This window comes from Tachyglossus aculeatus, chromosome 3, assembly GCF_015852505.1.
Source record: "Tachyglossus aculeatus isolate mTacAcu1 chromosome 3, mTacAcu1.pri, whole genome shotgun sequence".
NCBI lineage: Eukaryota > Metazoa > Chordata > Mammalia > Monotremata > Tachyglossidae > Tachyglossus > Tachyglossus aculeatus.
In genome coordinates, this window is record NC_052068.1 from 9320982 (window position 1) to 9344383 (window position 23402).

At 42.5% G+C, this 23402-nt stretch overlaps 1 protein-coding gene across 1 annotated transcript in view; it reads right to left on the reverse strand.

Moving 5' to 3' along the window:
* CFAP46 (cilia and flagella associated protein 46) overlaps positions 1-23402 on the reverse strand; it is a 203464-nt gene that overhangs the window by 162284 nt on the left and 17778 nt on the right. The window contains exons 6-13 of the mRNA XM_038743855.1: positions 17775-17898; positions 15620-15714; positions 13097-13207; positions 11236-11335; positions 6786-6884; positions 4189-4379; positions 1927-2155; positions 1510-1630 (exon numbers count right to left, since the gene is read on the reverse strand). Of these exons, the coding sequence (XP_038599783.1) occupies positions 1510-1630; positions 1927-2155; positions 4189-4379; positions 6786-6884; positions 11236-11335; positions 13097-13207; positions 15620-15714; positions 17775-17898 (1070 nt within the window). The remainder of the gene's footprint in view (positions 1-1509; positions 1631-1926; positions 2156-4188; positions 4380-6785; positions 6885-11235; positions 11336-13096; positions 13208-15619; positions 15715-17774; positions 17899-23402) is intronic.

Below are 23402 nucleotides of genomic sequence, written 5' to 3' on the forward strand. Positions count from 1 at the left end.
TTTTTTGTTGTTATTTTGTTTGTTCTTTATGGTATTTGTTAAGTGCTTACTATGCACCAGGCACTTTAGTAAGCGCTGGGGTAGATATTCATTCATTCATTCATATTTAGTGAGTGCTTACTGTGTGCAGAACTTTGTACAAAGTGCTTTCAAGAGTACAGTACAACAGAGTTGGTAGACATGATCCCCCTTTTTCTTTTTTTGTTAGGCACTTACAATGTACCAGGCACTGTATTAAGTGCTGGGGTAGATGCAAGATAATCAGGTTGGACACTTAGGGCTCCCGGGTTTAATCCTCATTTTACAGATGAGATAACTGAGGCACAGGGAATTTAAATGACTTGCCCCAGGTCACTCAGGAGACAAATGCCCAAGCCAGGATGAGAACCCAGGTCATTCTGACTCCCAGGCCCGTGCTCTAGCCACTAGACCATGCTGTTTCTCATTAGGCCACATTGCTGTTCACGATATGCTTGCAGTCTAGAAGGGATGAAATATGTTATTATAAATAAATAATAATAATGATGGTATTTGTTAAGCACTTACTATGTGCCAAGAACTGTTCTAAGCACTGGGGTAGATACAAGATTATCAGGTTGTCCCACATGGGGTTCACAGTCTCAATACCTATTTTTACAGATGAGGTAACTAAGGCACAGACAAGTTAAGTGACCTGCCTAAAGTCACACAGTTGACAAGTGGCAGAGCCGGGATTAGAACCCATGACCTCTGATTCCCAAGCCCGGCTTCTTTCCACTAAGCTGTGCTGCTTCTAAACTATGGATATTTACATAAGTGCAGTGGGCCTTAGGATGGGTGAATACCAAAGTGACCTAAGGTCGCAGGTAATAATACTAATAGTATTTGCTAATAATGATGGTAGCTGTTAAGCGCTTACTATGTACCAAGCATTGTTCTAAGCTCTGGGGTGGATACAAGGTCATCAGGTTGTTCCACGTGGGGCTCACAGTCTTCATTTCCATTTTACAAATGAGGGAACTGAGGCACAGAGAATAATAATGATGGCATTTGTTAAGCACTTACTATGTGCAAAGCACTGTTCTAAGAGCTGGGGGAGATACAAGGTGATCAGGTTGTCCCACGTGGGGCTCACAGTCTTAATCCCCATTTTACAGATGAGGTCACTGAGGTTCAGAGAAGCGAAATGACTTGCCCAAGGTCACACAGCAGACATGTGGCAGAGCCGGGATTAGAACCGATGACCTCTGACTCCCAAGCCCGTGCTCTTTCCACTGAACCACACTGCTTCCAAAGTCACACAGCTGACAAATGGCAGAACTGTGATTAGAACCCATGACTCCCGAGCCCGTGCTCTTTCCACTGAGTCACGTATTAAGCACTTACTATGTGCCAGGCACTGTACTTAGCCCAGATCCAAGTGCACAAACAATACAAAAGGGAGGGGAGAGCTGGGGAAAAGACAGCTTAGCCAAGGAAGCTTCTTGGAACTTGGCATCTCCAAATAATGAGAATAACAAAAATCCTTACCTTTAGCATCGTTTTCACTATCCAGAACGATTTGAAAGGTATCGGGAGCTAAAGCGAGGCCTGCATTCACCAACAGAGCTCGTTTTTCCCTCACGCTGTCTTTCTGTCTAGCTTTTTTGGCCTATAAAGAAGAATGTGGATAAATACAGAGATTTTTGTGATCATTAATTATTCAACTTCAACTCTAGACTGGAAGCTCATTATGGGCAGCGAATGGCTCACAGTCTAGAGGGGGAGTCAGACATTAATATACATAAATTAATCAATTAATAAATAACGTCACAGATGAGGAAACTGAGGTACATCGACTGGGCCACACTGCTTCTCTTGGCTGCGGAGCCCAAGAGGTTTCTAAGTCATGCCCTTTGTGAGGCAATGTTGCAGAAACTCCTTCCCACAACAGTTTCCTGCTGCTACCTGCTCGATGGTCTTGATGGCCTTATCCTCTTGGCGTTCGGGTGACTGGTAGAGCATGCTGCACAGATGAAGGCGGTTAAACACCATTTGAAGATGATCCTGATACTGGCCTCTGTCATCGAGATGCATTGCTTTCTGGAGATGGTCCATGGCTGCCTCAATTCGATCTTCATCCTCTTCGATGTGAGCAATTTCCATATGGATCTGGCAACGCATCTCTACCATCAGGCTGAAAAAAGATCTGGTTTTAAGGAATTAAAAAAATCACAAGCAGATTGCTCTACTCTACAATCTAACCATGGCCGTTTGCTATGGAATGATCTCAGAAACATCCCCGTGTGCAGCTACGGGTTCCCTTTGGTGATGTGAGTGGCAGAAACACAAGGCCTATGATACTGACAATAAAAATGATAGTAATTATTAATTATTGATAATTATGATATTTGTTAAGTGTTCATTATGTCCTAAGTTCTAAGCCATGGGGTCAATGCAAGGTTATCAGTTTGGACACAGTCCCTGTCCCATATGGGGCTCACGGTCTTTTTGCTTATGGTATTAAGCACTTACTGTGTGTCAGGCACTGTTCTAAATTCTGGGATAGATACAAGATAATCAAGTAGGACACAGTCCATATCCCAAATTGGACTCACAGTCTTAATGTCTATTTTACGGATGAGGTAACTGAGGCCCAGAGAAGTGAAGTGACTTGCCCAAGGTCACACAGCAGCAAGTGGTGGAGCCAGAACTAGAACCTAGGTCCTCCAGATTCCCAGGCCTGGGCTCTATCCATTAGGCAATGTTGCTTCAGAGTCAAGATAGGATGGAGTAAGATTAATCCCCATTTTACAGATGAGGAAACTGAGGCACAGAGAAGTCAAGTGACCTGCCCAGGATCACACAGCAGACAAGTGGTGGAGCCAGGATTCTAGACTGTGAGCCCACTGTTGGGTAGGGACCATCTCTATATGTTGCCGATTTGTACATCCCAAGCACTCTGCACACAGTAACTGCTCAATAAATGTGATTGAATGAATGAATGAATGATTAGAACCCAGGTCATCTGACTCCCAGGCCTGTGCACTATCCACTAGGCCAAACTGTTTGTCTATCTGCCATTCAGGAGCTGACTGTACAGAAGCAGCATGGCCTAGTGGATAGAGCCTGGGCCTGAGAGTCAGAAGGACCTGGGTTCTAGTCTGCTGTGTGACCTTGGACGAGCCACTTTACTTCTCTGTGCCTCAGTTCCCTCATCTGTAAAATGGGGATTAATAATAATAATATTAATAATAATGATGGTATTTGTTAAGCATTCAGTATGGGCCAAGTAACGTTCTAAGCACTGGGGTAGATACAAGGCAATCAGGTTGTCTCCGTGGGGCTCACAGTCTTTAATCCCCATTTTACAGATAAAGGAACTGAGGTACAGAGAAGTTAACTGACTTGCCCAAGGTCACACAGCAGACAAATGGCAGAGCTGGGATTAGAACCCACGGCCTCTGACTCCCAAGCCCGGGCTATTTCCTCTAAACCATGCTGCTTCTCAAAGATTAAGATTAAGACTGTGAGCCCTATGTGGGACAGGGATTGTGTCCAACCTGATTATCTTGTATCTACCCCAGCATTTAGAATAGTGCCTGACATATAGTAAGTGCTTAACAAATATCACAATCATTATTATTATATTTTTGCCTCTGATTGGGGATTTAAGGACATAAATTTGTCAGTGGCCAGGGAATAGTCTCCTTAGTGGTCAGTACAGTGTCCTGTTCACAGTATACCTTCAGTAAATTTAACTGACTGAGTCAGGTGAAGGCAATGAAGTCCAGTATGTTTCAAAAGATTTTGAGGGGCTGGCTGGATAATTGTTTTAGATATTGCTAAAGCAGCTTAAGTTCCTTGAATAATAATAATAATAATAATAACAATAACAATAATCATGGTACTTGTTAAGCACTTACTATGTGTTAAGCACTGCTCTAAACACTGGAGTAGATACAAGTTAATTAAATTGGACACAGTCCCTTTCCCACATGGGGATCACACTCTTAACCCCCATTTTACAGATGACGTAACTGAGAACCAAAGAAGTGAAGTGACCTGCCCAAGGTCACACAGCAGACATGTGGCACGTCATCTGACTCCCTTCTGCTCGATCCACTATGCCACGCTGCTTCTCATTCTATATCATTGAATATATATAATAATATGTAATATATATTTCAAAGCAAACAAACTCACAAAAATGAGAGGAGGACAACTCACCTGTCGATCTTTTCAAGGATCTCGGCGATGTTCATTAGCGACTTGCGCAAATTGCAACGCAAATTGTGCTGTAACAGTGGCAGGCAGAGATTCCACTGAGTGGCACACACCACTTGGATGAGGTTGGGATCTCCCATTCGGATGGCCCGCAGCAGGACTACATCCAGACTCTTTATCACATTCAACTGGGTCTGGAAGAAGCAAAGTTCGACCCCATATGGATGTAGAAATCCTTTCTCAAGTCATGAGATCCCAAATTATTGCTCTTAAATAACAATGATAATAATAATAATAATAATGGTGGTATTTGTTAAGCGCTTACTATGTGCTAAGCACTGTTCTAAGCGCTAGGGGGGATACAAGGTGATCAAGGTTGTCCCACATGGGGCTCACAGTCTTAGTCCCCATTTTACAGATGAGGGAACTGAGTCCCAGAGAAGTTAAGTGACTTGCCCAAGGTCACACAGCTGACAAGTGGTGGAGCCATGATTCGAACCCATGACCTCTGACTCCCAAGCCTGTGCTCTGTCCACTGAGCCACACTGCTTCTCTGATGATGATTGTAGTAATGCCCAAACTCCTCACCAATGGCTTCAAAGCAGTCGGTCACCTTACCCCTTCCTATCTCACCTCGTTACAACCCGGCCCACACACTTCGCTCCTCTAGTGCTAACCGTCACACTGTGCCTCCATCTCGTCTATCTCGCCGCTGACCTCTTGCCCACGCCCTGTTTCTGGCCTCTTCACATCTGACAGTTAATTACTGTTTCCACATTCAAAGCCTTATTGAATGCACATCTCTTCCAAGAGGTCTTCCCTGACTAAGCCCTCCTTTCCTCTTCTCCCACTCCCTTCTGTGTCACCCTGACTTGCTTCCTTTATTCATTCATTCATTCAATTGTATTTATTGAGCGCTTACTGTGTGCAGAGCACTGTACTAAGCACTTGGGAAGTATAAGTTGGCAACATATATTATCTTTATTCATCCCCCCTCCAGCCCCACGGCAATTATGTCCATATCTGTCATTTTATTTATTTATATTATTGTCTGTCTTCCCCTCTAGACTGTAAGCTCATTGTGGAGAGGGAATGTGTCTATTATATTGTTCTATTGTACTCTCCCAAGCACTTAGTGCAGTGCTCTGCACAGTCTTTTAGACTGTGAGCCCACTGTTGGGTAGGGACTGTCTCTATGTGTTGCCAATTTGTACTTCCCAAGCGCTTAGTACAGTGCTCTGCACATAGTAAGCGCTCAATAAATATGATTGATTGATTGATTGATTGATGGTAAGCACTCAATAAATATGATTTGACTGACTGACTCTATCCATTATGCCACACTGCTTCTCAATCCCTCTTAGATCACGAGCCCCACGTGGAAATCGGACTGTGTCTTGTCTGGTTACGTTATATTTACCCGAGTGCTTAGTGCACCACTTGGCACATAGTAAATTCTTACCAGATAGCAATCAATCCGACAATCGTATTTATTGAGCGTTTACTGTGTGCAAAGTATTGTACTATGCACTTGGGAGAGTACAATATAACCCTATAACCGAGCTGCCATATTCCCTGTCCCACATGGGGCTCACAATTTCAATCCCCATTTTACAGATGCGGTAACTGAGGCATAGAGAAGTGAAGTGACTTGCCCAAGGCTACACAGCAGATAAGTGGCAGAGCCAGGATTAGAACCCATGACCTTCTGACTTCCAGGCCCAGGCTATAACTACCAAGCCATGCTGCTTCTCACCGATGCCAGAACCAATCAGTCAATGGAATTTACCAAGTGCTCACTATGTACAGAAAACTGTACTAAGCACTTGGCAGAGTGTCATATAACCGCATATACTGGGGAAGCTGCATGGTTTAGTCGATAAAGCATGGGTCTGGGAGACTGAGCCCACTGTTGGGTAGGGACCGTCTCTTTATGTTGCCAACTTGTACTTCCCAAGCACTTAGTACAGTGCTCTGCACACAGTAAGTGCTCAATAAATATGATTGATTGATTGATTCTAATCTTGGCTCTGCCATTTACCTGCTGTATGATATTGGGCAAGTCACATAATTTCTCTGTGCCTCATTTTCCTTAACTGCAAAATGGGGATTCAATCCCTGTTCTTCCTCTGATTTAGATTGTGAGTCCCAGCATGGCTTAGCGGTAAAAGCACATGCTTGGGAGTCAGAGGTCATGGGTTCTAATATTAGCTCTGGCACTTGTCTGCTGTGTGACCTTGGGCAAGCCATTTAACTTCTCTGTGCCCCAGGTACCTCATCTGTAAAATTGAGATGAAGACTGAGTGCCGCATGTGGGACAACCTGATCACCTTGTATCTACTCCAGCGCTTAGAGCAGTGCTTGGCACATACTAAGTGCTTAACAAATACCATCATCATCATTATTATTATGAAGGACAGGGACTGTGTCTGATTGACTTGCATCTATCCCAAAGCTTAAACAGTGCTTGGTACATAGTAAGTGCTTATGAAATACCATAAAACAAAAAGAGGTGGCAGACACATTCCCTGCCCACAAGGAGCTTTCATTCTCTGTATTCTTGGTTTCCTTTTGACCTTTACTTTTATTTTAAAATTTACCTCAACAGCACTCCGGGCATATGTTTTAATTTTATTACCCAGTTTCAAAACTTGAAACTCATATTCCAGGCATTCGATTTCAATTTGTCTTCCAGGATCCTAAAAAACAAAATGAGATGTCATTCGACATAGAGTTCTCAAATGAAAATAACTATTAGAGAAGCAGTGTGACTTAGTGGCAAGAGCCCGGGCTCAGGAGTCAGAGGACGTGGGTTCTAATTCAGGCTCTGCCACTCGTCTGCTGAGAGACCTTGGGCAAATCACTTCACTTCTCTGTGCTTCAGTTACCTTATCTGTAAAATGGGGAAGAAGACTGTGAGCCCTACATGGGACAACCTGATTACCTTGCATCTGCTCCAGTGTTTAGAACAGTGCTTGGCACATAGTAAGCACTTAACAAGTACCATTATTATTATTATTATTATTATTGTTATTGTTATTATTATTATTATTATTATCTTTGATGTTATTTCCACGTGCTAATTTCTTCAAGACCCTTTTTCAATAGAGCATCATGAAAAGTCTAAATTATACACACCATTTTTCAAGTAGAGGGAGAATTTGATTGAACTCAGTGCCACTCGGAAACACTACGGACATTCTGTCTGCCAGAGACAAATCTAAGGGTGGTTTGTCTTTGTCTTGCAACCCTTTATTCATTCCTCCCTCCCTCCCACTGCACTTATGTACCTATCTGTAATTTATTCATTCATTCATTCAATCATATTTATTGAGTGCTTACTTTGTGAAGGGCACTGTACTAAGTGCTTGGGAGAGTATAATACAATAAACAGACACATTTCCTGCCCACAACGAGCTTATAGTCTAATATAAACTCCAGTGGTTGTCCATCCACCTCGTCATCAAACAAAAACTCCTCTCCATCGGCTTTAAAGCAGTTGATCAGCTTGTCCCCTCCTATCTCACCTCACTACTGTTCAACTACAATCCAGCCCGCACACTTTGCTCCTTGAGTGCTAACCTTCTCACTGTACCTCCACCTCGTCTATCTCGCCGAGGATCCCTGGCCCACGTTCTGCCTCTGGCCTGGAAAGCTCTCCCTCCTCAAATCTGAAAAACAATGACTCTGATCCTGGCTCCACCACTTGTCAGCTGTGTGACTTTGGGCAAGTCACTTCTCTTCTCTGTGCCTCAGTTACCTCATCTGTAAAATGGGGATTAAGACTGTGAGCCCCATGTGGGACAACCTGATTTCCTTGTATAATAATAATGATAATAATGATGATGGCATTTATTAAGCACTTACTATGTGCAAAGCACTGTTCTAAGCACTGGGGAGGTTACAAGGTGATCAGATTTTCCCTCGGGGGGCTCACAGTTTTTAATCCCCATCTTACAAACGAGGTAACTGAGGCACAGAGATGTTAAGTGACTTGCCCAAAGTCACACAGCTGACAATTGGTGGAGCCTGGATTTGAACCCATAACCTCTGACTCCAAAGCCTGTGCTCTTTCCATTGAGCCATGCTGCTTCTTGTATCTACCCCACTGCTTAGAACAGTGCTTGGGACATAGTAAGCGCTTAACAAGTACTATCATTCTTTTTCTTCTTCTTATTATTATTAATATCTGTCGCCCCCCACCTCCCAAAATAGACTGAAAGCTCATTGTGGGCAGGGAATGTTTCTACCAACTCTGTTCCATTGCACTCTTCCAAGCGCTCACTACAGAGCTGGGTACACAGTTTAAGTGCTCAATAAACACTTTTAGACTGTGAGCCCACTGTTGGGTAGGGACTGTCTCTATGTGATGCCAATTTGTACTTCCCAAGCGCTTAGTACAGTGCTCTGCACATAGTAAGCGCTCAATCAATACGATTGATTGATTGATTGATTAAACATGATTAAATTGATTGTCAAAAAAAGTTCTCTGGACTCCATCAGTATCTTAATGCCTCAACTGGTATTTGATCCTACAGCCAGAGAAAGAGAGGAACATTTGCTACTAGCACTTTGATATAATTTAGCATGATAGAAATTATATATTAGAAATCACCTATTACAAATCATTCGTTTCTATTAGCGTCTGTCTCCCCTTCAGACTGTAAGCTCGCTGTGGACAGGGAACGTGTCTACCAACACTTTTGTGGTGTACTTTCCCAAGTGCTTAGTAAAGTGCTCTGCACACATTAAGTGTTTAGTAAATACTACTCTTGGACTGACTGCTTGATGGCTAGCATTTGTGAACACTAAGCTCTGGGAGGCAGACAGGGAGACAGGGCATCTTTGTGTTGAGATTGCACCTTACATACATCACTCATAGAGAAGCAGCATGGCCCAGTGGAAGGAGCATGGGCTTGGAAGCCAGAGGTCATGGGTTCTAATTCTGGCTCTGCCACTTATCTGCTGGGTGGCTTTGGGCAAGTTACTTAACTTCTCTGTGCCTCAGTTACCTCATCTGTAAAATGGGGTTGTGAACCCCATGTGGGACAACCTGATTACCTTTTATCTACCCCAGTGCTTAGAACAGTGCTGGGTACATAGTAAGTGCTTAACAAACACCATTATTATAATAATAATAATAGAAATGAATAAATTGCATGTATTGACAGAAGTTCTGTGAGATTGTTTTGCCCTCTTCCAAGTGCTTAGGACATAGTCCATGATTGATTATTTGATTCTACTATTTGTAATGCTCCTTGTGGGCAGGGAATGTGCCTCATAATAATTATAGAAACAATTACGGTATTTGTTACGTGCTTACAATGTGCCAGCCACTGCATGAAGTGCTGGGGTGGATAGAAGCACATCTGTTTGGAGGAACTGGGTCTGACCCAATAACCTTGTATCTATTCCGGCACTTAGTACAATGCTTGGCTTGTAGAAAGCGCTTAAACAATACCACAGTTCTTATTATCATTATTTCTTGTTATCATTATTGGTAACAATCTCCGAAGAGGAGATACACCACCTATCTTTGAACACTCATCTTTCTAACTGTCCCAAGGAACCCATTTTCCCTCATTTCTTAAAAAGTCCTTGCTCCTGACCTCCTCTCATGCTTTTTTCAAGCTCTCCCTCTCCTTTCTCTCTGCTTTTCCTCATGGCCAACTCTCCCCATATAGAAACCATGTTCCTTTGCCACCCTTAAACTTCACATTATCAACCCATCTCCCTTCTCCCTGTCTGAATGCCTCTAATAGTGTCAATACACTTGTTGTCATGGCCACTAATGGATTCACAGGAGCATTCTCTGCTCACATTTCACAAAAAATGGAGGAAAGTGGGGTGAGAAAGTAGTGAAATTAAAGAAAAATAGAGCTAGAATATTTTCCTACACTTTTTATCATTCGGTAATTAATGATAATAATAATAATAATTCACTGTGGGCAGGGAATGTGTCTGGTTTTTTTTTGTGTATGTGTGTATTCTACTCTCCCTAATGCTTGGTACAGAGCTTTGCAACAGTAAGCGCTCAATAAATATGATTGAATGAACAAATAAAAATAATAATAATGGTATTTGTTAAACACTTACTACTTGTCAAGCAATGTTCTAAGCTCCAGGGTAGATAAAAGTTAATCAGGAAGGACACAGTCCCTGTCCCACATTGGACTCAGCGTATAAGAGGAAGGGAGGAGGGAGTAATCCCCATTTCATAGATGAGGTAACTGAGATACAGAGAGGGTAAGTGACTTGTCCAAGGTCACAAAGCAGATAAGTGGCAGAGCTGGGATGAGACTCCAGCCTTCAGGCTCCCAGGCCTGTGTCCTCTAGACTGTAAACTCATTATGGGTATGGAATATGTCTGTTTATTGTTGTATTGTACTCTCCCAAGTGCTTAGTACAGTACTTTGCACAGTAAGCACTCAATAAATATGATTGACGGACTGACTGTTAGCAAGACCATTACTGAAATGATTTTTTTTAACAGTATTTATTAAGTGTGTATGTGCCAACACTGTTCTAAGTGTTGGGACAGGTACAAGTTTATTAGGTCAGACTAAATCCCTGTCCCACATGGGGCTCACAGTCTAAGTACAACAGACATTTCTAAATAATGTTTTCATATTGTATAAGGAACCACCCTTTTGTATTTCACAATTCTCAGAAAGTTTGAATCATATAGTTTTCAAATGACAGGAAGCATCGTAAATACTTTTACCTGGGAGAAGTCCATTTGTTCGTTTATAAACAGTAGAAGGATAATAAAGTCTTATTTGTTTCAAATCAATCTCTTGGTACTTTATATTTGTGGTCATTGAAGTTCAGTTAATCAATCAATCAGCAGTTCATATTTATTGAGAGCTTACAGTGAGCAGAACACTACTAAACGCTTGGGAGAGTACAGTACAACAGAGTTGATAGATATGGTTCCTGCCCACAACGAGGGGGAATTTATCATTGTTTTCTTAGACAAATGTTTATAGGAATATTAACAATAGAACAAATATGTGTTTAGTAATATGCAAATACACTAAACATACTTACATCATTTTTAAATTCTTTCAGATCACATATACAATCATATGAAAGTTCAATGGATTTCATTGTCAAAGAAAGGCGAGCCAATTCTAAGAGCAAAGGCAATCTGAAATAATGAAAAAAATGTCCATTAGTAAAGGTGTGCCTTGAAATATGAGTCAGTATATTTGTGACCATTTTTATTGAGTACATTTGAAGTACTGAGACAGAATGAGCAGTCCATTTTGAATGACTCAAAAGTCAGGATACATGTACAATTATGGTACACTTAGTACAGTGCCTGGAACATAGTAAGCGCTTAACAAATATCACAATTATATTAAATATGATTCATAGGGGAATCCCAAATCCAAACAGGGAGGAAAATCAATACATTATAGATTTTCAGTAAGAAAAGAAAAAGACAGTCAATACCAGTTAAAGTCAGTCGGTGATGATCTCCACCATCTTTTACTGTTATTATCATGATTAGAATAATTAAAATAAAATAAATGTATAATTAATAATAATCATGATAATGATGATGATGACAATACGTGCCAAGCACTGTTCTAAGCACTGGGGGAGTTACAAGGTGATCAGGCTGTCCCACATTGGGCTCACAGTCTTAATCTCCATTTTACAGTGGAGGGAACTGAGGCACAGAGAAGTTAAGTGTCTCGCCCAGGGTCACACAGCTGGCAAGTGGTGGATTCAAACCCATGACCTCTGACTCCCAAGCCTGAGCTCTTTCCACTGAGCCACGCTGCTTCTCCTGGCACTTTTTATGTGCCAGGCACTGTACTAAGCACTGGAGTGGATAGAAGCAAATCAGGTTGGGCTCAGTCCCTGTCCCACATGGGACTCACAGTCTCAATACCATTTTACAGATGAGGTAACTGAGGTCCTCAGAGAAGTGAAGTGACTTGCCCAAGGTTGTGCAACAGACAAGTGGCGGAGCTGGAATTAGAACCCATGACCTTTTGACTCCTAAGCCCATGCTCTATCTACTATGCCATGATGATGAGAAAAGCAGTGTGGCTCAGTGGAAAGAGCCTGGGCTTAGGAGCCAGTGGTCATGAGTTCAAATTCAGGCTCCACCAATTGTCAGCTGTGTGATCTTGGGCAAGTCACTTCACTTCTCTGTGCCTCAGTTACCTCATCTGTAAAATGGGGATTGACTGTGAGCCCCCCATGGGACAACCTGATCACCTGGTATCCCCCCCAGTGCTTAGAACAGTGCTTTGCACATAGTAAGCACTTAGCAAATGCTATTATTATTATTATTATTATTATCTTTCTTTCCCTAAATAGGGAAGATGAAACTCCTGCCTCTATTCCCACCTCTTCCATCTTATTTTCTCAGACAGAAATGAGAGCTGCAGAAAACATAGACTGATTTGTTTTCTCCACCCACATGTAGTAATACTAATAATAATGTGATGTTTTTCTAGTGCCTACTATGTGACAGGCACTGAACTAAGTGCAGGGGTAGAGTTAAGAAAATCGGGTTGGGGTCAGTGTCTGTCCCTCAAGGGGTTCAATGTATCAATTCCCATTTTACAGATGAGGTAACTGAGGCCCAGAAAAGGGAAGTGACTTGCTCAGGGTCACACAGTAGACAGGTGGTGGAGCTGGGATTAGAACCCATGACCTTCTGACTCTCAGACCCGTGCTGTATCCACTAGGTTATGTATGGAAAAGGACATTGATAATAAAATATTCAGGGCAATGAGATGCTTTTTTTACACTAAGGAAAATCTAGTGCTTTAAGACAAAAATTTCCATTTTAGAGTACAATTAGCATCTTATTATCCTTCCCCAAATTAACCAACAATTTAAAGGTCAAAATCATGATATTTTGAAAAATAAAACAAAACACGCTTACCTTTCACCTCCGACTGAAGTCAGGGACCGATCATCATATTGCTTTAAAAGTTTGTAGGCATTCTGCAGGTATGTGTTTGCTTCTTGGGGCATCTCTTTTCCATCCAGTTTCCTGGAATGATTTTAGGGCTGGGATGATTAGGGGTCAAGGTAGATTGCGGTTGCAAATTCTTCTGAAAAATTATCCCCTGAATTCCCTAGCTGAAATAATACTCTTTGTCCATAAGAAAAAAAATGATCTGTTTAAATAAGGAGTGGCAGGTAAGGCCACTTGAAATAAAAAGAAGGGAATGTCAGCAAATATAATCAGGTAGAAGGGCAAGTGAACTTCAAGGAACAGACCCAAATGGCAGATCGTGAAACACTAGAGGCCGCAGACTTCATCTGCACTCTCTCAACCACTTAGTTCTTTCATTCATTCAAGCTTAATTGTTGAGTGCTTACTGTGTGCAGAACACTGTACTAAGTGCTTGGGAGAGTACAATAGAACAATAAAGGGACACAGTCTCTGTCCACAATAATAACAATCATCATTATAATAATAATGATGATGATGGTATTTGTTAAGCACTTATTATGTGCCAAGCACTGTTCTAAGCGCTAGGGTAGATACAAGTTCATCAGGTTGTTCCACGTGGGGCTCACAGTCTTAATCCCCATTTTACAGATGAGGGAACTGAGCACAGAGAAGTTAAGTGATTTGCCCAAAGTCACAAGCTGACAAGTGGCAGAACTGGCCACGATCTCTGACTCCCAAGCCTGGGCTCTTCCCACTAAGCCACGCTGCTCCTCACAATGAACTTACAGTCTAGAGGGGGAGAAAGAGATTAATAGAAATCAATAAATTATGGATCTAGACATGGGTGCTGTGGGCCTGGGAGGGGAGATGAATAAAGGGAGCAGGTCAGGGAGACGCAGAGGGAGAGGAAGAAGAGGTAAGGGGGGCTTAGTCAGGGAAGGCCTCTTGGAGGAGATTTATTCTATTACATATTTATTCTATTTATTTTATTTTGTTAATATGTTTTGTTTTGTTGTCTGTCTCCCCCTTCTAGACTGTGAGCCCGCTGTTGGGTAGGGACCGTCTCTATATGTTGCCAACTTGTACTTCCCAAGTGCTTAGTACAGTGCTCTGCACACAGTAAGCGCTCAATAAATACGATTGAATGAATGAATGAATGTGCCTTCAATAAGGCTTTGAAGGTGGGGAGAGTCATTGTCTGGTGGATTTGAGGAGGGAGGGCGTTCCAGACCTGAGGTAGGATATGGGCCAGGGGTCAGCAGTGAGACAGGTAAGATGGAGGCCCAGTGAGAAGGTTGGCATTTGAGGAGTGAAAGGTGTGGGCTGGGTTGGAGTAGGAGAGGAGCGCGGTGAGGAAGGAGGGGACAAGGGAATTGATTGCTTTACAGCCAATGGTGAGGAGTTTCTGTTACACAAGAAATAGCTTTGATTGATTGGTAAATTCTCATTTTGCCATGGCCATTTCAGCTTCAGAGCCTTCCATGCTTCCCTGCCCTCCTGGGCTGGGGTGCAGAGGGATCCAGATCGTCACCCCTAAATGCACCACTTAAAGCAACAGTGGCCTAGTGGATAGAGTGCGGTCCTGGAAGTCAGAAGGACCTGGGTTCTAATCCCAGGTCCACCACTTATCTGCCATGAGACCTTCGGAAAAATCACTATACTTCTCTGTTCTTCAGTTACCTCGTTTGTAAAATGGGGATTAAGATTGTGAGCCCTACATGGGACAGGAATGGTGTCCAAACCAATTTGCTTGCATCCAGTGCTTAGTACAGTGTCTGGCACATAGTAAACTCTTAAAAAATACAGCTATTTTATTATTATTATTATTAATAGCAATATTAATAATTTGATGGAAATTGTTTTGTATTTGTGTCAGGAATTATGTTTATCTTGTGGTGAGTGACTGTTGATTGAAATAATTGTGGGCTAGTGGTTAAATCAAGGGCTTGAGAGTCAGATGGCCTGATTCTGGGTTCTGGGTTCTAATCCCAGCTCTGCCACTTGTCTGGCATTTGGCCTTGAGCAAGTCACTTCACTGTGCCTCAGTTACCTTATTGTAAAATGGGGATTTAAACTGTGAGCCCCATTTGGGACATGGACTTTGTTCAACCCCAGTGTTGTATCTACCCCAGTGCTTAGTACAGTGCTTACCACATAATAAGCACTTAACGTTTACCATTTTTTTTTAAAAAGCTTCTACTGCTTGGCTAAAAGCTCCATAAAGGAAGGGATTGTGTCTACCTACTCTATTTTATTGCACTCTCACAAGCACTTTGTACAATGCTCTGCACACAGTAGAGCTCAATAAACACTTCTGATAAATAGCAAATTCAGAAATTAAAGTTATAATTATTGCCTTTGGTGGAATAGCAGCACCTACTCCTTGAGGAACCACATGGTTAATTCCATCCCTCTCCGGGTCATTATCACTATCCCAGGAAATATTATTTTGTCTTTTCATTCTCTGAGGTAGAGATTCTTGGGGAACATTAAGATGACACTCACGATTTTAATGTCTGTATGTTATGAATAACCGATAAACAGACTGACTCCTGCATTTCTGTTTCCATTTGAGAATCATCCATTAGCTTGTGATGCACCTTGCGAAAAAATGAAATAAGAAAATTATTCACCATTAAACCTAAAATTGGTTTTCCCCACCCATTGTTGGATTTGAATTTAGGTCATTTCCCCCTCATTTGTATTTCTAGAGAGCTGGCTATCAATTCATATTTCTTTGTAGACCTTCTCCTCTTACTGGTAGAAATGCTGTGAGCCTGCATACCCAACACACACACACACACTACACATAAACAGCAGGAGACTGACAAGGAAATGAGCAAGAATTGGAAGTAACAGAATGAAATAAAAAATGGAAAAACATTATTTGTATTGATGTCTGTTGCCCCTTCTCTAGACTGTTAGCTTGTTTTTATAATGGCATTTATTAAGCACTTACTATGTGCAAAGCACTGTTCTAAGCGCTGGGGAGGTCACAAGGTGATGAGGTTGTCCCACGGGGTGTTCACAGTCTTAATCCCCATTTTACAGATGAGGTAACTGAGGCCCAGAGAAGTTAAGTGACTTGCCCAAAGTCACTCAGCTGACAGTTGGCTGAGTGGGGATTTGAACCCATGACCTCTGACACCCAAGCCTGTGCTCTTTCCACTGAGCCATACTGGGCTTGTTGTGGGCAGGGAATGTCACTCTTTATTGTTGTGTTGTACTTTCCCAAGCACTTAGTACAGTGCTCTGCACACAGTAAGCACTCAATAAATACGATTGAATGAATTAATTAATTAGTAAAACATTCTCTCCAAGAAGTGTTGCTTGACTAAACTGTCCTTTCATTCATTCTTTTAGACTGTGAGCCCACTGTTGGGTAGGGACTGTCTCTATATGTTGCCAATTTGTACTTCCCAAGCGCTTAGTACAGTGCTCTGCACATAGTAAGTGCTCAATAAATATGATTGATTGATTGATTGATTCTAATCCTGGCTCTGCCACTTGTCTGCTGTGTGATCTCGGGCAAATCACTTCACTTCTCTGGGCCTCAGCTGCCTCTGTAAAATGGGGATTATGACTGTGAGCCCCATGTGGGACAGGAGCTGGGACCAATCTGTTGATCAGAACCACAAGGTGAGTCCAATGCAACAATCCAGCGCATAGAACAGTGCCCAGCGCTTAGAACAGTGCTTTGCACACAGTAAGTGCTCAATAAATGCCATTATAAAAAAAATTGGAAAAAACAAGCAGCTCCTTGTCACCAGCCACTGTGCTAGACTTCACTTCATAATCACCAACATCGTCTTCTGCCTTCCAAACTAAGAGAAAGCCACCCTGGGGCCTGGAAAAGATGGAATCCCAAACAGATGGCCAGAACACTTATTAAGCATCCTGAATTGGCTTTTCCCCACTGAGGAGAATGCCCTTAAAATCAATCAATGGTATTGATTGAGTGTTTACCGTATGCAGAGCCCTGAACTAAGCACTGGGGAGAGTACAATACAAAAGAATTGGCGGACATGTTCCCTGCCCTTCCATGATGAGTTGCTAGACTGTAAGCTCGTTGTGGGCAGGGAATGTGCCTGTTTCTTCTTTTGTTGTACTCTACCAAGAGCTTAGTACAGTGCTCTGCACCCAGTAAGCACTTAATAAATAGGATTAAATGAATGAATGAGTTTACCGTCTTATAAGATGGAGAAAAATGGTTGAAATGTGGAGATGTAAGACCTTAGCCTTGATGTTCGAGGAAGTAATCTTCTCAAGCAAAGCCTCGGAAAGTGGAAAACCACCCAGGTGTGTGTGTATTTGTGTGTGGGTGTGCATGCAAACACACACACAAACACACACACACACACACACACACACACACACACGTGATTTCCCCTCAAGAGAGGATTCTCCTAATCAACCAGTTCTGATCCCTTTTTAACTATCCTAACAAATCCAGTTGCCATGATTATGATTTACCTTTATGATTTTCTAATATTACACAGATTTCATATGAAGAAAGATTTTCGACATCAAATATAGATTAGCCCTTCTTAAATTTTATCTTGCACTATCCAGTTATGCTTCTTCCTCTCCAGTCTCACAATTAGTCGTCTACTTTAATCCCTAAATGATCCAAATGGGTTTGTAAAACTTTTCAATTTACCATAATAGAAAATAGTTGTTGATATTTATGAGGCACATTAACTTTAATATATGCTGCTGCAGTGGAGGAAAATTCAGCAGCTTCTGCTGTTTTTCTAGCATCGAGAAAACATTCCAGTAGTTCTCTGAAAATGAAATAATATCAGATATTAAACCTTGTATATTTTATGAAGCCTCATTCAGGCCTCTAAATCAGCACTCAACACACAATTTTAAAAACACACAATTTTAAAAATTACTTTTCTTAACATACATGGAGTGCTGAGCTTCAAATATTTCTATTTCCTGAAACAGCAAAATAAACACTAAATTACTCTACAGTAGGGAAGAATAGCAGATAATCAAACTTAAAAGTAGACGAACTTAATATTTTTTCCATTAAGTTCTACACCCGTCACCCCTGTCTTCTCAAACTTCCCTAACTTCCAAGCAGCAAATCCTGACCACGGCCTTTAATGCACTCAATCAGCTCTCCCTCCGACTTCACTTTAGAGAAGCGGCATGGCCTAATGATAAGAGCATGGGTTTGGGAGTCAAAAGATGTGGGTTCTAATCCTGGCTCTGCCACTTCATTCATTCATTCAATCTATTTATTAAGTGCTTACAGTGTGCAGAATACTGTACTATGCTCTTGGGAAAGTACAATACAGCAATCAAGAATGACAATCCCTGCCCACAACGAGTTCACAGTCTAGAGTGGGGGAGACAAACATCAATACAAATAAAGAGACACTGATATAAATAAAGTCTGCTGTGTAACCTTGGGTAAGTCACTTCACTTCTCTTGGCCTCAGTTACCTCATCTGGAAAACGGGGATTAAGACTGTGAGCCCCATGTGGGACAGGGACTCTGTAAAACTTGATCACCTTGTATGTACCCCAGCACTTAGAACAGTACTCCATATATAATAAGCGTTGAACAAATACCATCATTATTACTCACTTACACTGCTCTCCCACTCCACCCCAGCTCACAAATTTAGAAGCTTCGTTCCTCTTAAACCTATTCACTGTGTCTTGTTCTCCTCACTCTTGCTGCCAACCTCTTGTTCACACCCTTTTTCTTATAGTATCCAAGTGATAGTCATTCATTCATTCAATTGCATTTATTGAGCACTTACTGTGTGCAGAGCACTGTACTAATTGCTTGGAAAGTACAGTTCAGCAACAAATAGAGACAATCCCTACCCAACAATGGGCTCACAGTCTAGAAGGGGAAGACAGAAAACAAAACAAAACAAGTAAACAGGCATCAACAGCACCAATATAAATAGAATTATAGATATGTACACATCATTGATAAATAGATAATAAATATGTACAAATATACACAAGTATTGTGGGGCAGGGAAGGGGGTAGAGCAGAGGGAGGGAGTAGGGGTGATGGGGAGGGGAGGAGGAGCAGAGGAAAAGGGGGGCTCAGTCTGGGAAGGCCTCCTGGAGGAGGTGAGCTTTGAGTAGAGCTTTGAAGGGGAGAAGTGTGCTAGTTTGGCAGATGTGAGTAGGGAGGGCCTTCCAGGCCAGAGGTAGGATGTGGGCCAGGGGTCGATGGCGGGACAGAAGAGAACGAGGCCAAGTGAGAAGGTTAACATCAGTGCTATGGATCAGAAACGATTCGATGGCATTTGAAGAGAAAGTGACGGGTTCAGCTGACTCCTTCTGAAGCCAATAGTGAAGAGTTTTTCCTTTATATTTTTTCCTTCCCTTACACCGCCAAGTACGAAGCGAAGAAATCAGCCCAGCCCAGGATCACCTAGCAGGATCACCACAGCCGAGTCAGACTAAAACCCAGTGCTCCGGGCACCCCCTGCTTTCCTTCTCATCAGTCATCTCTGCCAGGGCCTGCTTAGCTGGGGACCAGTGAGCCAAAGGATCACATGAGGTAGTTAAGCAGAGGCAGGGAAAATGGCAAAGCATAGCCTAAGGGGAACAGCTCCAGCCTGAGAGTCAGAATAATAATAATAATAATGGCATTTATTAAGGGCTTACTATGTGCAAAGCACTGTTCTAAGTGTTGGGGAGGCTACAAGGTGATCAGGTTGTCCCGGGGGTGCTCACAGTCTTAATCCCCATTTTACAGCTGAGGGAACTGAGGCACAGAGAAGTTAAGTGACTTGCCCAAAGTCACACAGCTGACAATTGGCAGAGTCGGCATTTGAACCCATGACCTCTGACTCCGAAGCCCGGGCTCTTTCAATCAATCAATCAATCAATCAATCAATCATATTTATTGAGCGCTTACTGTGTGCAGAGCACTGTACTAAGCTGCCTCTCTGCTTTCTAGACTGTGAGCCTACTGTTGGGTAGGGACTGTCTCTATATGTTGCCAACTTGTACTTCCCAAGTGCTTAGTACAGTGCTCTGCACACAGTAAGCCCTCAATAAATACGATTGATTGATTGATTGATTGATTGATTCTCAGAAGACCTAGGTTCTAATCCCAGCTCCACCGCTTGCCTGCTCTGTGACCCTGGGTAAGTCACTATACTTCCCTGTGCCTCCGTTACCTCATCTGTAAAATGGGAATTCGATACCTGCTCCTGTTCCTACTTACACTGTGAGCCCTGTGTGGGACCTGATTATTTTGTATCTATCCCAGTGCTTACTACAGTGCTTGGCACACAGTAAGGGCTTAACAGGCTGTACAATTTTTATTATTATTACCTACGAGTTGGGCTGCTGTTTTCTCCTCACATTGTAATGATTACATTCCTGTCCAGTCCACAGAGGGGAACCCCAGGGACATTTATTTTACTCGTACATATCTATTCTATTTATTTTATTTTGTTAATATGTTTTGTTTTGTTGTCTATCTCCCCCTTCTAGACTGTGAGCCCACTGTTGGGTAGGGACCATCTCTATATGCTGCCAACTTGTACTTCCCAAGCGCTTAGTACAGTGCTCTGCACACAGTAAGTGCTCAATAAATATGATTGATTGATTGATTGATTTATTGATATGGAGGTTGAAAGGCAACCACTGGAGATTTTTGAGGAGGGGGGTGACATGCCCACAGCGTTTCTGTACAAAGATAATCTGGTCAGCAGACTGAAGTATAGGTATGTATTGAGGTAGATAAGAACGAATCAGATTGGACACAGTCATCCCTCAAGGGGCTCCAATTCATGGGGCACAGAAAAGTGAAGCAACTTGTCCAAGGTCACATAGCAAACAAGTGGCAGAGCCGAGATTAGAACCCAGGTCCTTCTGACTCCCAGGCCTGTGCTCTATCCACTAGGCTGCACTGCTTTTCCAAAGACACACAGGACAATTTTGACATAGCAAGAGGAGACTGATGTGGATGGCCATGTCAAGTACATGTTACATGACAGGGCACAGTGACCCTGTGGAGTGGACAGTGTGGTTAGAGAAGGAACTGACCGACAGTGGCCAGGCCTCGGGGTGGCATTCACGAGGTGGCATTCATGAGAATGAGGGGAAAAAAGTCTGAGCCTGAGTGTGAGCAAGAGGTGCTTGGGCTGGGGACTTCCAGGTCTCTGGGATTTTGGGCCAATGTGTTTTTTGGTCTTTAATCAATCAATCGATCAATCAGCGGTATTTATTGAGCACTTACTGTGGGTGGAGCACCGTACTAAGCGCTTGCAAGGGTAGTTTTCTCTAAAGGGGATGTGCTGGCTCTCTCACTTTTACCCTAGCACATTGGGGTCTGGGTCCAGGGTCTTGGGTCTCTTGATCTTGGGGTCATTTGTTCATTCATTCAATCATATTTATTTGGTGTATTTATTATTGTAGTCAATAAATACGATTGATTGAATGAACAAATGACCCACAAGGAGCTCACAGTCTAAATGGGTCAGTCAGAAGGGAGGGATACTTGCTGGACGGACAAAAGTCTGTGTGCGGGACACCAGGCATGCTGGCTGTTGGAGGATTGTTATTGTTTCTGTAGTGGTATTTGTTAATAATGATGGCATTTGTTAAGCGCTTACTATGTGCAAAGCACTGTTCTAAGCACTGGGGAGGATACAAGGTGATCAGGTTGTCCCACGTGGGGCTCACAGGCTTAACCCCCATTTTACAGATGAGGTAACTGAGGCCCAGAGAAGTTAAGTGAGTTGCCCAAGGTCACACAGCTGACAGTTGGTGGAGCCGGGATTTGAACCTATGACCTCTGACTCCCAAGCCCAGGCTCTTTCCACTTAGCCACACTGCTTCTCTAAGTGCTCACTAGCATGGCTTAGTGGAAAGAGCCCGGGCTTGGGAGTCAGAGGTTGTGGGTTCTAATCCCGGTTCTGCCACTTATCAGCTGCGTGATTTTGGGCAAGTCACTTAACTTCTCTGGGCCTCACTTACCTCATCTGTAAAATGGGCATTAAGACTGTGAGCCCCACGTGGGACAACCTGATTACCTTGTATCTACCCCAGTACTTAGAACAGTGCTTAGTACATAGTAAGTGCTTAACAAATACCATCATTATTATTATTATTATTATCATTATTCTATATCAGGCACTGTTCTAAGCACTGGGGTAGATACAAAGTAATCAGGTTAGACTCAGTCCCTGTCCCACATGGGGCTCCCCACATGGGGCTCACAGCCTTAACCACCATTTTTCAGAGAAGTGAAGTGACTTGCCCAAGGACACAAAGCAGAGAAGTGGCGGAGCTGGGATTAGACCCCATGACCTTCTGATTCCCAGGCCCTAGCTTTATCCACTACGTCATTACAGCTTCACTTGTTAAAAATATCTCAACCTCATTGCATGTGCCTGGAAAGTTGCAGGATTCAAAGTTATAGAAACCAAATCAAAATGAAAGTCTTCCTAGTAAAATCCTCCCAACAGAAAGGCAAAAGTCCAATTCCCAAACTGAATGAGTAAAGAATATTATTTCTGGTGACACACTGCCATGTGAAGAGTGATTACCATCATTTAGCAGGAAATTCGGAAAGCAGAAGTGCAAGTACTTTAAAGTTATCCCTGTTTTTATTTATTCAAAGTATACTTATTTTCCCTTAAAACTTGAAGCCGCATGGAGTAGTGGATAGAGTAGAGTAGAGATCCACTACTCCATGCGGCTTCAAGTTTTAAGGGAAAATAAATATGAGCAATGGCCTGGAAATCAGAAGGACCAGGGTTCTAATCCCAGTTCTGCCCCTTGTCTGCTGTGTGACCCTGGCCAGGTCACTTCACTTCTCTGTCCCTCAGATCTGTAAAATAGGGATTAAGAGCTCTATGTGAGACATGGACTGTGTCCAACCTATTAGCCTGTATCTCCCCTACCACTTAGTACAGTGCTCAGCACATAATAATAATAATAATAATAATAATAATAATAATAATTGTGGTATTTGTTAGACACTTAGGATGTGCCAGGCACTGTACTAAGCACTGGGTTGGAAACAAGTAAATTGGGTTGGACACAGTCCCTATCCTACAGGGGGCTCACAGCCTCAATATTAAGCCCTTAAGAAATACCATTAAAAAACCCTAAAAAACCCCCAACAAATCCCCCTAGAGAAACATCCCCTCTTCTTATCTGTTAACCCAGGGATCCCATTTTTGAAGTAATGTTCCAAGTTATAGAAAAGATAGTGATCTTTACTTAGCATACTCATTGCTTGCTTGCTTTTCCTTATCACTCCCTTCCTTTGGCAACACAATTTTGG